The sequence below is a fragment of the Gopherus flavomarginatus genome, chromosome 4 (assembly GCF_025201925.1).
Source record: "Gopherus flavomarginatus isolate rGopFla2 chromosome 4, rGopFla2.mat.asm, whole genome shotgun sequence".
Taxonomy (NCBI): Eukaryota; Metazoa; Chordata; order Testudines; family Testudinidae; genus Gopherus; species Gopherus flavomarginatus.
In genome coordinates this window covers 39,891,812-39,907,737 of record NC_066620.1, presented here as the reverse complement: position 1 = coordinate 39,907,737, position 15,926 = coordinate 39,891,812, and the positions used below count along the sequence as shown (strand labels likewise).

The following is a 15,926-nucleotide window of genomic DNA, read 5'->3' as shown; positions in this document are numbered from 1 at the left end:
CAAAAAAGAAAAAATGGTGCACATGGCACTTTTTAACCTTTGCATTAGAACTTGAACATGGATATGGCTTATTGTAAATTTCCCTCCATTCACATTTCTTTCTACAATAGATATTCTGCCATTTGTGCACCTGGGCCCTCAGGGTTGATTACGGAAAACTCTGCCTCGATCTGTCTGTTTTTCAATCTGACAGTATCTGCCTCAGGACTGTATAGAGCATTTAAGAAAAGGGTGGGGCTGAATTATGTCATTTAGTCATACCAGTTTCTATCAACTCTGGCTTGACCCTTAGTTGAACTTGAAACTTTTGTACTGAAGGGAATGTTAGTGCAAACGAGAACTGAAATGACTTGGAAAAGAAACGTATAAACCAAGATAATACAGCATAAAACTAGAACAATAATTAATGTTGTTTCTCATTGTGATAATCAGAGTGAAAGATACGACTTCTTTCTAAAATGAGACCAGTAAAAAGATATTGTTTAAAGGGAACGTGTGTGAACTGCAAATTCACTATTTGGAGTAAATTATCTGCCATGATCTTAGAAGGTTGCTGTCCTTATATCCATTTAGTTATTTTATTTTAAATAGGTTTTTAATTGGAACGGAAGAACTGTATTTGTTTTGTAGTTCTTGATTTTTCCTAGTATTGTGAACGGTGTGATTTATTTGCAGTATGATAATTTTAATTTAGGCAAATATATATTTTTGAATTTTAAATTGCATCCAAAATTAGTTTAAGAAATGTGTTTTGGAAAAGTTAAAAATTGGAAGTGCTTGCACAAACAGGAGGCCAGATTGTTTCCAGACTTCTCTTTAAGCAGGGACTTCTCTGAGGATTCTCTTCTGGAAATTACTCCCATCTTCTTGCTGGTGGATGAGAGAGAAGGATTTGTCCTCAAGCTCCTCTTGGAAAAGTTGCCCCCAAATTTAGTGTTCCTGTAGTAGGCCGGCCTCTCCCTACCAAAGTTACTTCACTTCCTCAGCGCTATCCAGGACTCCCCTACACTGGACAGCTTCTGTGGAGCTATGGAGAAAAATTAGTGGGAGGCTGTACTAGTTTTTCCTGGTAACTTTTATGGAATTGGAGGGACATGGATTGGGGAGGAAGGGATGGTACTACAGAGGCAGCAAAACTGCTCCTTCCATATGAAGGACTCCTTCATTTATATATGTAAGTGAGCATGAAAAGTTCCTAAGACAAAGATAAGCCCCATCTCCCCCCTTGAGGGCAGTGGTGGGTAAGCTACCAAAAATGTTTAATTTGACAGGATCACGTTTTAAAAAAAATGATACTGACCTTATTTTTCCCCCATAGCTAACCTGAATAAAAATGCATACTTTGTTGTACACACTTTGTTATACAGTAATTCACTGACTACTGTAAGAAAAGCCACAAGGAATTATATATGAATTGTTTCACAGATTGCTGTACAAGATTTTTGTAGGATAAGAGATTTATAAATAAGATTTTTCTTTTGTTTTCCAGATTCAATATTAAATAAACATGGGTGCATTCTTGGATAAACCAAAAACTGATAAACATAATGCTCATGGTACAGGGAATGGCTTGCGTTATGGCCTCAGCAGTATGCAGGGATGGAGAGTGGAAATGGAAGATGCTCACACAGCTGTTGTAGGTATTCCTCATGGCTTAGAGGACTGGTCCTTTTTTGCTGTCTATGATGGTCATGCAGGATCTCGTGTGGCAAATTACTGTTCAACACATTTATTAGAACACATCACCAACAATGATGATTTTAGGGCGTCAGAAAAACCAGGATCAGCTCTTGAGCCTTCAGTGGAAAATGTCAAGAGTGGAATCAGAACTGGCTTTTTGAAAATTGATGAATATATGCGCAATTTTTCTGACCTCAGAAATGGAATGGACAGAAGTGGCTCAACAGCAGTGGGAGTTATGATTTCACGTGAGCATATATACTTTATCAACTGTGGTGATTCACGTGCTGTTCTCTATAGAAATGGACAAGTGTGTTTTTCAACACAGGATCACAAACCTTGCAACCCAAGGGAGAAGGAGCGAATCCAGAATGCAGGAGGTAGTGTAATGATTCAGCGTGTTAATGGCTCATTGGCAGTTTCTCGAGCTCTGGGCGACTATGACTACAAATGTGTTGATGGCAAAGGCCCTACAGAACAGCTTGTTTCTCCAGAGCCTGAGGTTTATGAAATTTTAAGAGCAGAAGAGGATGAATTTATCATCTTAGCTTGTGATGGAATCTGGGATGTAATGAGCAATGAAGAGCTCTGTGAATTTGTTAAGTCTAGGCTTGAAGTATCAGATGACCTGGAAAAAGTGTGCAATTGGGTGGTTGATACTTGTTTACATAAGGTATGTAACTATTTTTCCTAAAAGTTGTTACACAATTGTTGATCTTTATTTAGATAAATACAGTACCAGTTACAAAGAAGAATTTCAGTTCCCTCTGGTTGTAATTCAGGTAATGCAAATAGCTTGCACTTCCTTCTTGTTGCCCAGAGAATTCTTCATGGTTGCATTGTAGCCTGCAGCACACACTGTAAGCTTTGCTTGAATGTGCTGCTGTTTTTCCATCCAGCAACATCTGCAAGGCTTGTGCATGTGGCATGACTACTATAATATACATAATGCTTAATTGAGCTCTGCTCTTACACTGAGCTCCATATAGGCAGATTCAGTATAGGGCACTGATGTCCAAATTCCATGTGAATAAGTTCATACCAATGCCAAGATTGGAGTTGAATTTGAAGTTTTAGCCTCAATGTTCTGCAACTCTGGAAGAGGAGGGAATTTTTTGAGTTCCAACAACTATCTTTTATTGACTGCAAAAGGTGAGAATCCTTTTTGGCCTGGTGCAGAAGGAAACTTTAAAAACAAAGACCTTTCTACTATGGTGTTCTCCCTACTCCAGAGTCCTATTGTGCTCCTGCAAGAGAGTGGGTGTGATGATGGGTGCTAGGATCTGCCTGCTGGTGTAGGTCTGAACAAAAAGGGCTACATAAGGACTAGTAACCCTGGGTTTACCATATTCATTTGGCTACTGGTGGTTGTCACAATATTCTCTCCAGATTCGCAGTGCAAGAATGGATAATTTCTTAAAACCCTCTTTCAAATCTTTATGCTATATAAAAGCAGCTAGGATACCTATTCTTCTTCCAGTCCTTACTAAACTCCTTTACAAGCTCCTCAGACTACAACATCAAGAGTTTCAGTTAAGCTTATACAAACATGGCAGGGAGAGGGAGGAAAGACCAAACTTTTGATTGATCAGCTCTGTGGGGGAATTAGCATACACTCTGGGAATGGGTGTACAGTAGTAAAGTAAATTAGGGCAAGCATTATAGTTTTGCAAATTACTACTGAGCAAAAAGTGAGGTACAAGAGAGATTCTGACAGAAAATAGTGTTGATGTGTTCGCACAGTATGTGTTGAACTGTAATAGCTGGAAATGTGTACAAATTTCCATGTGGGAGATTAGATTAATATTAGAAATTTGTAGTTTTGCATAATTTGCAAGAAAATCGAGTGTTCCAGATTAACTGTATATTAGTGGCTGACCTGGGGAGGTGGATAGAGAAACATAACGTTATGTTGGTTCTTGGCCCATATAAGTGATCTTATTCACTTTTGGACTTCATAGCATCAAAATGAAATGCAATTTAGGCAGTGGCACAAATAGAATTTCAGATGAACGAATATATTTGGAATGAGCTGTAATGTCTCACCTGAATATTTTCATAGAATAAAATATTAGCTTTTTAAATTTGTTAGTTTGGGTAACAGTTAAACAATTTCATCATTTTAAGTTATGATCTTTTTGTTGTTACCTTTTTAAACAAGTGAAGAAATGCTTAATAATTATATAAGATAATATATAAAATTACAAGACTATAAAATCTTTTTCTACATGACATATATTGCAGCTAATTAACATGTTACAAATGTGCAATAAAGTAATTGTGTTAACAGTGGTTCATTGTAATATCTATCTTAGAACAGGCTAGAGTGATTAACAGTGAGGAAGGCAAGAGCTTTAAAACTAAGGATCCCTCTCATGTGCTTTTTTTTTTCTTCTCTCCACTATATAGGGAAGTCGTGATAACATGAGTATTGTACTGGTTTGTTTTTCAAATGCCCCTAAGGTCTCAGATGAGGCAGTGAAAAAGGATACTGAGCTGGATAAGCACTTGGAATCACGGGTTGAAGGTAGGAAAACTACTTGGTGTATTAAAAATGCTGCTCTCTTCATAATCTTAAAAACCTAATGGTTCTCAAGTTTTAAATTATTCTGTGCCAAATTCAGACCTGATGTAAGTAGATAAAACTCTGTGGATTTCCAAGATTAGAAAAAGTGTTAAAAGTTATTTGGGGTTAGCTAACCCCAACATAACCTATATCTTTTCCTTAATCTAGACATGAGTTAACACCTTCTTCCTCCGCTTAGTTGGCTGAAGTCAGTCACAGGCTTCATCCTAGGGTTGACCTCGACCTGTTAAATTGTGGTAAAAAATGTTAACCTGTGCCTGTGGTAAGGAAAAGGTTGGGGTTAGCACTTGATTTAAGCACAACTTCTCTGCCTAATCTAGGCAATTCCTATTGAAGTTGGTGGAGATGAACTTGCTTATATCGTGTCTTGAATGTAGCCCATTATATTTAAACAATGTATGCTAATCAAGCCTATAGTGAAAAAATTGTATTTAGGAAATAATGCCTATTGTCTCCCACCCTCCTTTTTTATATTTTGTCACACATAAACGTTTTCCTTCAGTCATAATTCAGCATTATTTTATCACGATGCATCTTGCTATCTTTTTCTTTTAATGGCAGAAACACCATTCTTTTGTAAGCTATGATGCCACTGAGGTAACTTGAGTAATCTCTGGTTTTTAGAGAGCATGTGCCTCATATCAGCCATGTGTATTGTAGGATATATTGGTAGTTTGGTATTTTTAATTATTATTGCAGCAAATACTCAAACTGGCTCTCGAATTGGTTTTCTGTTTGTCTCCTAAATTTTGGCATAAATTAGATATTACTTGTTCAACAAATAAATATGGATTCTAAACATTTTGTCATTACATATACACCTCTACGCCGATATAATGCTGTCCTCGGGAGCCAAAAAATCTTAACCGCATTATAGGTGAAACCGCGTTATATCGAACTTGCTTTGATCCGCCAGAGCACGCAGCCCTGCCCCCCCGAAGCGCTGCTTTACTGCGTTATATCTGAATTCATGTTATATTGGGTCACGTTATATTGGGGTAGAGGTGTATTGTAATATAATGCTAACAACTTATTCTATATGGTTGTGAAGGCACTTTTGATTTACTCTTTTAGACTCTATTTCTAATGTTTCATTTCAACCCATAGGTTTGATGATTTGATTTTATTTTTATTTTTTTTTTAGGTTTGAAGGAAAGCTGTTGTTTTTTAGTTAATGTGAAATAAGCTTTTCGTGCACTAAAAATTGTTCAGGCTCTTTTAACATTTAAATAATTCAACCAATTTTTTATTTTAAAACTTTGAAGTTAGCATATAAATAGTCCTCAGTGAAAAATGCATGCTTTGCTAAGACTTTAATTTTAAAAAAGGAAAGAAAAAGAGGGTGTTTGACTGAAAACAACTATATGCACGAGTGCATTATGTTTTCCGGAAGGGTTAAGTGTGCGCCAAGTGTTCTATGTGTATGTATAAGCATGTGTGTGTATGGATATCTGCATGCAGAACCCTATCAATCAGTGTCTTTGTTAATTTCTACCAATCCAGAGACTTCAGTAAAGTTCCCCTCTCTCTGTAGATGCAGATTTCTGAAGGTGACACTGCATGTGTAAAAGTGGCTTGCTGGCTCAATTTTTTTTTCCTTATCCTTCACAGTGCTCTTAATTCCAGAAATTCATTGCTTGATGCTATCTCATCAACTATTGTTTCTTTATTGAATCTTATATTTTTGGTTAAGATTATGTAAAAAGGCTGTGGCAAGACAACTCTCACAGTATCTAATGGCCTCTCATCTCTTTGACCCTTGTCTGTCTTGTTGCTGAGCTAAGTATGGCACAGACACTCCTGTTAGTGATAGATGAAGATCACATGTTCATGATGATGATATCAAATATGTCATCTACCTTGGATACTGTTAACTACATTGACTCATTTGCAAAACCACCACAGGAATGAATTGGGGCTGCTTTTGGATGGTTTCAGTCTGACTTTGATGAGTGCTCTGCAGGTGGTGGTATACAATTGCTGGTCACTGAGGGCACTTCCATTTGAGTTTCTAACAGTTTCCTTCATCACCCCTCTTGCTTAATATTTACATGACTGTTGGAAGGATTAGTGAGAAGCACGGATTGAGTGTCTTCAGTATGTTGATGATGGAGCTTTATAGCTCCATCTTCACTGACTTGGCTGAAGCTATCAGTTGTGTTACTCAGTGTTTTGGGGGACAGTGTAGGTAGAAATCAGGGCTACCTGTCTGAGGCCCAATCCAGATAAGACTGAGATGAGATGGTGGTGGGTTATGTTGGTCTTTCTGTAAGTATGTGGACATGCTTTTATTGTATGTAGAATAGTAAACATCCAAATAAAATAAATAGGGCTAGAGGTAACTGTAGTGATATTTTTTTACTTTAGATATTAAGGAGAGTGATTCTTCTCAGACTCTTGAAAATATCTAAAAGAAAAGCATACTACTAACTGTTCACAACTTATTGTATACCTACTACAGTACTGTGCAGGACACAGCATTTTCTAGTGGTTTCACCATATGCCTTGCCTTACCACTTTTACCTTGTGCAAATCACCTAACTTCTTCATCCTTAAGTTTCCTTATCTGTAAAGCAGAGGTACTATTACTTTATAGGGATGTTTTGAGATTTGTTTTAAAATTCATTGAACTCCTTGAATGAAACTTGCTGTAGAAGTGCACAATAAACATTATTATTAAGCATTCACTTGCTTAGAATTATGCAAAGTTAGTTAAACCTTATTTGTGAAAATCATTCTTTCTAAGAAAATTACTTCACTTAATATTCTTGTTGCACACAGTCATATACAGAATTATATGGCAAAATAAAGAAGTGGGTCTAAACTAAACTTTTCTTATGTGCATTAGTGTCTTAGTGTTTAATAATACATTCATGGTGGAATAGCTGATGATACATACAAGACCCTAATATTTAAAAAAAATATTTTTGGTGCCTTGAGGCCCTGATTCAGGATGGCACCTAAGCATGTTGTTGTCTTTTAAGCATGTTAGTAGTCCCATAGACTTCAGTGAGGCTACTTGTGAACTTAAAGTTGAGTTCAGGCTTTGTTCTTTGCTAACTTGGGACCTAGATTAGTTATCTTAATAGGTGGTCTGATTCCACACACCCTCCCCCCCTCCGCCCCTCAGGGGTAGTGAGTTTTTGCAGCTCCCGCTGAGTTTAATGGTAGATAATGGTGACTTCTGAAATGCTAACTTTTGGCATATTTCCTTGAAAATTTTTGGTGTAAATTCTTTGACTTCCTAGATGACCTATTTTAAGATAAAAATATATATCATTAAGTGTATATCTGTTGAATAAGTGAACATACAAACTGTTAATGGACTCTGGGAAAGCCACCCACACTCATCATTGTCACAAATTTTCTCATGCTACTTTGCTTTTCTCAGCTTTTTTGGTGTCTGTTTCTGATTACACTGAGGCCTGGGCTACACTGTAGGGGGGGAAAGGGGTCGATCCAAGTTACGCAACTTCAGCTATGTGAATAATGTAGCTGAAGTTGATGTACTTAGATCTACTTACTGTGGTGGCTTCACTACGGTGAGTTGACTCTGCCTGCGCCTCTTGCTGAGCTGGAGTACAGGAGTCGACGGAAGAGCACTCGGGGATCTAGACTAGACACGATAAATCAATCCCCGCTGGATCGATTGCTGCCCACCCATCTGGCCGGTAGTGAAGACATACCCTAAGTAGCTATGAAATATGTAGAACAGTAAAAACAGGGCAGCTTTTGTAAATGCAGATTACTGAAAAGTTTAAGAGGTGGCCTGTCAGATAATTCCCGAAATTAACCCACTCAAACTAAATAGAAATGATCTGGGAAGTATACTACTATTATAAGCTACTGCTTTTTGTTTATAACAGTCCACCAAATCTAATTTTGGACAGAAATATACATAATTCAGATTTTGAAAAATAGACTTATATTACATAAACATAAAATAAAGTCTGAAACCCATGACCTTTATTTCAAATATAGGGGAATATTCCTTTTGATCTAATACTATTTTGAAATAACTCAAAATATAAATGACTGGTAAGCCGGAGTATTCAACAGAAATAAGTTACCCAGACATTTGTCAGTCGTATTATTTCAGTTGTTTTTGGTTTTCCAACAGGAGTTCCCCCTGCCATTCAATGCTCTGTACGTTGGATAAAGTATAAGACCTTTAAGTGACATACACTTGACAAGAAATGAGAGTTAGTAGTCAAGGAATTTATATCAAGAATAGAAGGAAGTAAGGACAACAGAAGACAAAGCAGAAGAACCCACAATATTTCCCCTCCCTTTTTTTCTCCCAGCATATTTTGTCGATCCTCAATAAATTCATTATCTCTCTAGCCTTTTGACTAGATGTGTATTGTTTCCTTAATAAAGTGGCTGAATTCTGGTTTAAGAGATTGGCAGCCTATAATTTTACTATTAAATTTTTTCATCAAATATGTATAGGACAGAAGTAGACTTTTTGTGGGAGCTTGAAGTAGACACTTTAGATGGTTTGTTTGCTATTTGAGTGTGGGAAAATTGTTTGACTCCATTGCGTCTGTTGTGTCCAGATAACTTATATAGTTTGTCTTTAAAATTTACGTTGTGACATGTATTTACTCTTCAACGAGGAATATGTTTGGTGTCAAGTTTGGAACAATTGGTTGAATATTTAAAAAAAAAGTAGCAGCTTTGTAAATGAGAAGGAGCCTCTTTTTAAGAAAACATCAGAAGAGAGCTAATTGCTCTCACCAGTTTTGCATGCATTTTTGGATAGAATGCACTCTGGAGAATAGAGTGCAAGAACTGGTAATTTGTGAAAGTCGTTTAGTTGATTTTGCAATCTAATACACTTTATAGTCCCAGCCTGTTAAATGGAAGAGTTGGGTTGCTGGTGAGAGTGTGCCAGGTGACCCACTCTTTTTGTTTGACTTCCTGCTTCCTAATGCATTTTTTTTATTAGTATTTTTTATGTAGGTATATTCTTGATGTACTCATGTTTATAATGGTCAGTAAGACTGTGTCTTCCCATGTTCACAGTCACTGTAGTGATTGTTTTCAGGCCCAAATTCAGCAAGGTACTTAAACATGTGCCTAGCTTTCAGCACATGACTCATCCCATTGATGCCAATGGAACTACTCGTGTGCTTAAGTTAGTCATATGCTTAAGCGCTTGGGTGGATCAGGCCTCAAGAGTAGCGTATAAATACATAAAGATTTGCCTATCCAAACAGAGTGAAATATAACTGACCTTTATTTTAAAACAAATTACTTAGTTGTCAACTGAAGGACATGAGTTCTCTCAATAATCTACAGTCTTTGATCTTTGAGAGGTGGTAGTGGTCCAATGGATTGCAGTAAGAGTACTATTTTGTTCTTTGGAATGAAGAATTGGAAAGTGGTATCTTCATCGTTCAACCAGTATTTATAATTAACAGTCCCTTTTGATATGAGACATGATGGAGTAGTTGAATAAAATAAATATGTGAGATTTTAAGGAAAAGGTAGCTTCCTAAAGTTACAGCAGAGAAAAAACTTGTATTTTCAGTTCACTGCTTGGCCCAGGATTCTCAATATCAGCAATGATAACTGGCAAGACTTTGGTCAGCTTTTACTCTGCCTCAGTGTGACAAAATTCAGTAACATCAGAGGTACTGTGAGCTGTTCGTCTGCAGGCTTAAGAATACACAGCAGCAGTTTATACTAAGTTAATATTTTCAAGATTCATTGCAACTGTAAGGACTAAATATCTTTTTTGTTGTTGTTGTTTTGAAAAAAAGAAAAATGGATCTTGCAGAATTTAATGGCACTCACCAAGGAAAGCTCCCCTCTCTTCCCAGCAGAGTGGATTTTTTTATGCTCTCCTCATACACCAGTAATCAGAGTGTACCAAGAAAGTAAAATTCTGTGTTTCCATGATGCAGACAATGAGGGGAAAAAAAATGCAGGACCTGGACTAGTCTTTGAGAATGGAACATAATAAGTAATTTCAGCTACAGTTAAGTTACATGTGGTATTTCACAAAAAGACTAGTGTAGGGTTTACTTGCCATGAGGAATCAGATTTTTCAAATGTTAGGTGTTAAAAATGTGCATGTAATTTCAGACTAATTTGAACTTGCAGTTGTGCGTGTGATTGTAATGGTCTTTTGTGTTCCATATGTACGTTAAAAATTGCCTCAGGGTTACTAATTCTGCCCAGCTCCATAGAGGCACTCTCCCATAGACTTCACAGAAAAGCAGAGACAGGATCATAGCCCAAGTGTGTGTCAAGATATAGTCTTTATCCAAAGGATGAGGTCAGGAGCAGAGAACAAAAAGGGAACTAGCAGAGAAGAGAATTCAGATATCCAAGATCCAATACTGCATCTTTCTACCATTGCTTACATATCAGAAGAACTTGGTCCCATTCAGCTACTGGTCCACTGTTTCTATAAGGGAGCAAAAGTGACCTCTGCTTCCCGCTGAGAAGCGTTAAGGAGGGAGGAGCTAAGAAGAGAGAGTGTTTGAGGAGGAACAGAGTATGGTGGAAAATGCAGGAAAAGAGAATAGTCTGTTCTGGGGGTGAGAGGGAAGGGGATGGGAAAAGAAAATCTAAAGATTTAAAGAATAGGAAATACAAGCTTTGTCATTTTGCTTGTTTGGGTTTTTCTTGTTTTAAGATTTTTTTCAAAGAAAAGGAATTGAAGGAAAAGGAGAGAATGAAATAGGAAGGGGGAGGGGGAGGAAAATTAACTTTTAGGATGTGTGAATTTGTTCTCTACCAGATGGACACAAAAGAACAGGATACATTTCTTCTAATCACATCGGTCATTTTATGAAATAACGTTTAATAAGGCTAACATTTACGGGGGGCAGTACAATGATAGTTGTGCTTTCAAATTTTAAAATGCTATCTGCATCCTCAAAGAAAGAACTTGGTAGAAACTACCATTGAGTACTGGATGGCAAAAATATGTTGCCAATTAAAATATTGTGTGAAAGTGTGCTCAACAGCAAAAGTAAAAGCAGTATGGTTTTGTATTGTATTTAATTTCAAGCTAGCATTATAAAGAAAAGAGATTGGATAATTCTGTTCAAATAAGTATAATAGATCTTAGAACTGTTAGAATGTGAAATAAGACACTAAATTGCAAAAAAAACAAACCAACAACATTGTTTACTAAAAGGAAGACTGTTTGACTTAGCCCCCTGTTAAGTCACCACATAAATCTTATAACACTTTTATTAATCTCTGCTTGTTCTGTCCATAAAGTCTCTTAAATTGAAAAAGTGATGTAAAGTTAATTATGTCTAATAAGAATGATGTAGCATTTGTTTTACTTTTGAAATACCCAAGTTAAAAATATTCCAAATGTTGTTTTTTTAAAAGAGCTCTTCCATGATGTATTAAACCGTGATAGCTAAGAGGCTATAAAAATTTAAATTAATTTCTTTTTTAGATTTGAGATATTTGCACCTGTCAATAAAAATGCTTTAAGTAAATATTGTCCTGATGTGAGTTCTAAATATGCCAGACCTTTTGACTGAGAAATATACTTCCTGAAGCAAAGCACTTAAGTCACGCTCATAGAAATGACATTTTTTTCCACTCACTACAGAAAAGTTCTGTAGATTTTAATGGGATACTAGCTCAATTTGATAACCAAGACATTATTTTTATGTTGGTGGTTGTTTAGTGTGCTAAGGGTGGTGATGTGGATATAATCTTGTGTCTTAAATCACAGTTTGTCTTTTAATATAAAACCCCAAAGTAGTGAAGAGTATGGTTCTTGTTAGGTTTGGACACATGATTAAATTGTGTGGTATGTAATGGTCTGTAAAAAATCAAGCTGTTCTAGGGCTTACTAGTAAAGTTCAGTGACCCTATGTGCTTACAATTTGATTTGACTGTTTCATATGCCTTTCTCAAGCGTTCAGTGCACTGCTTAGAAATCACTTACGCTCTCAGCTGGGTCTGAGATTGTTTTTAAAGGGGGTTATCTACTGTAACTGTTATAAAGCTACTTTTGTGTCATGACATCTACAGTGTGTTCTACCATATTGCAAAGGCACAAGCTATGAGTAGTTCTGAAGCCTATTTGTAAAGTTGCATTTGATGGATCAAGGTCAATAATTTATTTATCCAACAATGAACATGGCTAGCTATCTCAAATATTTTAGTTTCTTCATTTTAATGGGAGCTCTTCAGGTGATTTATTTACAAAACAAACCAACCAACTTTGGCAAATAAGTGATGTGCATGAGACAGATTATTCAGGGGGTGGGGGATAAGTTAGCTATGTTTGCTAGTATTAACTTGTTTAGAAATAGTAGGGTATCTGCCAAGTGTTTTTAAGAAAAGCTACAGATGTGGCCATAGAGGGAGAAAAAACAGGGACATGACAACTTGATTTAATAGATTGAGTTAGTTATTTGGAGGGACATAGTGTGGTGTGAGGGAGATAATTATTTTGTTTAGTTAAAGGGAGTGTTGCTGTGGATAACTTCAGTTATTTTTTAGTTCACATCATATTCTTGTAGTTGAATGATGGCTTGATTAGTGTGGTAGTCCATTTGTTGATACTTTTCATGATATGGAATGGTTTTATTCTGCTTATGATATATGAAGCAAAGGCTTTCAACTATTGGATTTATACAGTAATGGCCTGGCTCTTTTCTGTCTATGCCACACTGCTGCAGCTATGGTCAGCAGAGGCACTTCAGTTGGAATCCCATAGTTATAAAAGGTGTTGGCAGGGCATCATTCTCTGTGAGTGCTACAAGAATCAGGAACTTACTACTCCTCTTAGTCTGAAATATCCTGTATTTTATGACCTTTTTTGGGCATGGAGCAAAACATATATTTGATAAGATTTTTTGAGAGCTGGAGGTATACTTCCTGAAATGACGACAGTTTGGAAATGAATTGGTTTTGTGGCTAGTTGGCTGGCTGAGAGAATTCTCTTTTGAATATTTATTTTACTGCTGATTAGGATTTGTTGTAGTATTAATTATGTGTTAGGGTGCCCAGAGTCTTGTATAAGTGTCTTTATTATTTAAATCAAAACAAATATTTTATTTAATTCTTAATTGAGTACATACACACTCTGGATTTAAAGTACACTTACATCTTTTTGGCCCAAATTTTAGGCTTTGTTTAAAAAAAGGTTTTAAAAGTAGTGTACTTGGTTTTTATGTCACATAATTGTCTTTCTTGGGTTGCATAGGTTTAAATGATTGTGTCCTAGTAAGTAAAGTGTTGATGTATGAGACAGAATAGATTCCAACTTACTCAGCCTTAGCTAGGTTGGGTCTGCAGGAATACAAAGGATCTTACTGTGAATACACCAAAAAAAAAAAACAAAAAAACCTTATAAGTAAGATGCCATTTTTATACTGTCACTATTTAAAACTAGTGTCTTTGATAATGAATTACTCCTAATTCAAAACTATACTTTTCTCTTGGTCAGGTTCAAAGCCTACTAGTGTAGAGTATATTAGTTGGCAGATAATCGTAACTATAACTTTTTTTAGTTCCTTCGTGAGGAGTAGAAATGTTTTTTTTTTTTCCTCCTAAAATATGGGTAATCATTTATTATACATCTATATTCAGTTTGTTTTCAGTTCATTACTGTTTGTTCCCTTTTAATACACACATAGCTAGAAATGTTAAATGCTTCAGTTTTTTTTAACCTAGTATATCCTGTACCTTACCAATTCATCTGGAACTTGGCATGACATGAAAATAGGCAAGAAATACCAAGTCTCTGACCTGTGGCTAAAATGCCTTGCTTCAAAAATCTGGTGGTAGAGCATATGTATACTCTGCCACACAAAACCTGTTAAAAGAACAGTGGAGCAGCAGCTCTGTAGAAAAGATAATGTGATCATTTAATTAAATTGTACAATAATGCATACATAGAAGAAGGCCAAATTGAGGTTGCACAGGCAACCTTAATTCTGGCATTTCCTAGCTTTTGAGTGTGAAATTGAAAAATGTTGTTTTTCAGATAGATTCTTTGTTTAATTTCCTACATTTTAAAAAAGCAAACTGAAAAAACAGATTCCATCATGTGACAACATACTGATACCCACATGGGTCAGCAGCAGTGTTGGGAACCTTTAGATTCACTGCACAGACCTTTGGCACTTGAACTAATAGAGTAACTGACAGGAGTAAAAATAGGAGTACTTGTGGCATCTTAGAGGGTATGTCTACACTACAGGATTATTCCGATTTTACATAAACCGGTTTTGTAAAACAGATTGTATAAAGTCAAGTGCACATGGCCACACTAACCACAGTAATTCTGCCATGTGCGTCCATGTACCGAGGCTAGTGTCGATTTGTGGAGCGTTGCACTGTGGGTAGCTGTCCCGTAGCTATCCCATAGTTCCCGCAGTCTCCTCCGCCCATTGGAATTCTGGGTTGAGATCCCAATGCATGATGGTGCAATAACAGTGTCGCGGGTGATTCTGGGTAAATGTCGTCACTCATTCCTTCCTCCGTGAAAGCAACGGCAGACAATCATTTTGCGCCCTTTTTCCCTCAATTTCCCTTGCAGACGCCATAGCATGGCAACCATGGAGCCCTTTTTGCCTTTTGTCACTGTCACCATATGTTTACTGGATGCTGCTGACAGAGGCGGTACTGCAGCACTACACAGCAGCATTCATTTGCCTTTGCAGGGTAGCAGAGACAGTTATCAGTCATTCTGTACCGTCTGCCATGCCAGTGTAAATTGCGATAAGATGACGGTTATCAATCATTCTGTACTGTCTGCTGCTGTCATGGGTGCTCCTGGCTGGCCTTTGCTGAGGTTGGCTGGGGGCGCAAAAACAAAAATGGGAATGACTCCCCGGGTCATTCCCTCCTTTATGTTTTATCTAAAAATAGTCAGTCCTGCCTAGAATATGGGGCAAATGTACTAGAGAACCAGAGAGCACAGCCGCTCCATGTCAGATCCCGCAGAAATGATGAGCTGCATGCCATTCCAGGGGGTGCCCCTGCAACAACTCCACCCATTGCTTCCCTCCTCTCCCAGCCTTCCTGGGCTACTGTTGTAGTGTTCCCCCATTTGTGTGATGAAGTAATAAAGAATGCAGGAATAAGCAACACTGACTTTTTAGTGAGATAAAATGAGGGGGAGGCAGCCTCCAGCTGCTATGATAGTCCAGGCAGGACATTAAACGGGAGTGGGAGGAGAGGAGCCCAGCATCCCGCTGCTAAGATAGTCCAGGCAGTGCAGAATCTTTTCTTTAGACGTGAAGGGGGGGGAGTGCCTGATGGAGCTCAGCCCCCAGTTGCTATGATGAAGACGGTTATCAGCCATTCTGTACCATCTGCCAGGAATGACCGGGAGTCATTCCTATTTTTACCCAGGCGCCCTTGGCCGACCTCACTTGAGGCCAGCCAGGAGCACTCACGGGATGATGACGAGGACGGCTATCAGTCATTCTGAACTGTACCGTCTGCCACCGGGGAAGGGAGGGGAAGAGGATGCTGCTGTTCAGTGCCGCAGCACCGCGTCTGCCAGCAGCATGCAGTAGACATACGGTGATATTGAAAAAAGTCAAGAAACGATTTTTTTCCCTTTTCTTTCACGGGGGGGAGAAGGGGTAAATTGACGAGCTATACTCTGAACCACCCCGGACAATGTGTTTGACCTACAGGCATTGGGAGCTCAGCC

The 15,926-nt window shown here is 37.6% G+C and overlaps 1 protein-coding gene across 8 annotated transcripts in view; it reads left to right on the top strand.

Moving 5' to 3' along the window:
• PPM1B (protein phosphatase, Mg2+/Mn2+ dependent 1B) overlaps positions 1-15,926 on the top strand; it is a 111,113-nt gene that overhangs the window by 79,661 nt on the left and 15,526 nt on the right. For 4 of the 8 annotated variants that reach the window (XM_050951893.1, XM_050951888.1, XM_050951889.1 and 1 more), the window contains exons 3-4: positions 1,490-2,353; positions 4,090-4,207. In XM_050951893.1, coding sequence (XP_050807850.1) covers positions 1,508-2,353; positions 4,090-4,207 — 964 coding nt within the window. In that variant the 5' untranslated portion in view covers positions 1,490-1,507. Of the gene's footprint in view, positions 1-812; positions 1,070-1,489; positions 2,354-4,089; positions 4,208-15,926 lie in introns of those variants that run through there. The other 4 variants (XM_050951891.1, XM_050951890.1, XM_050951892.1 and 1 more) reach the window with 4 other exon arrangements.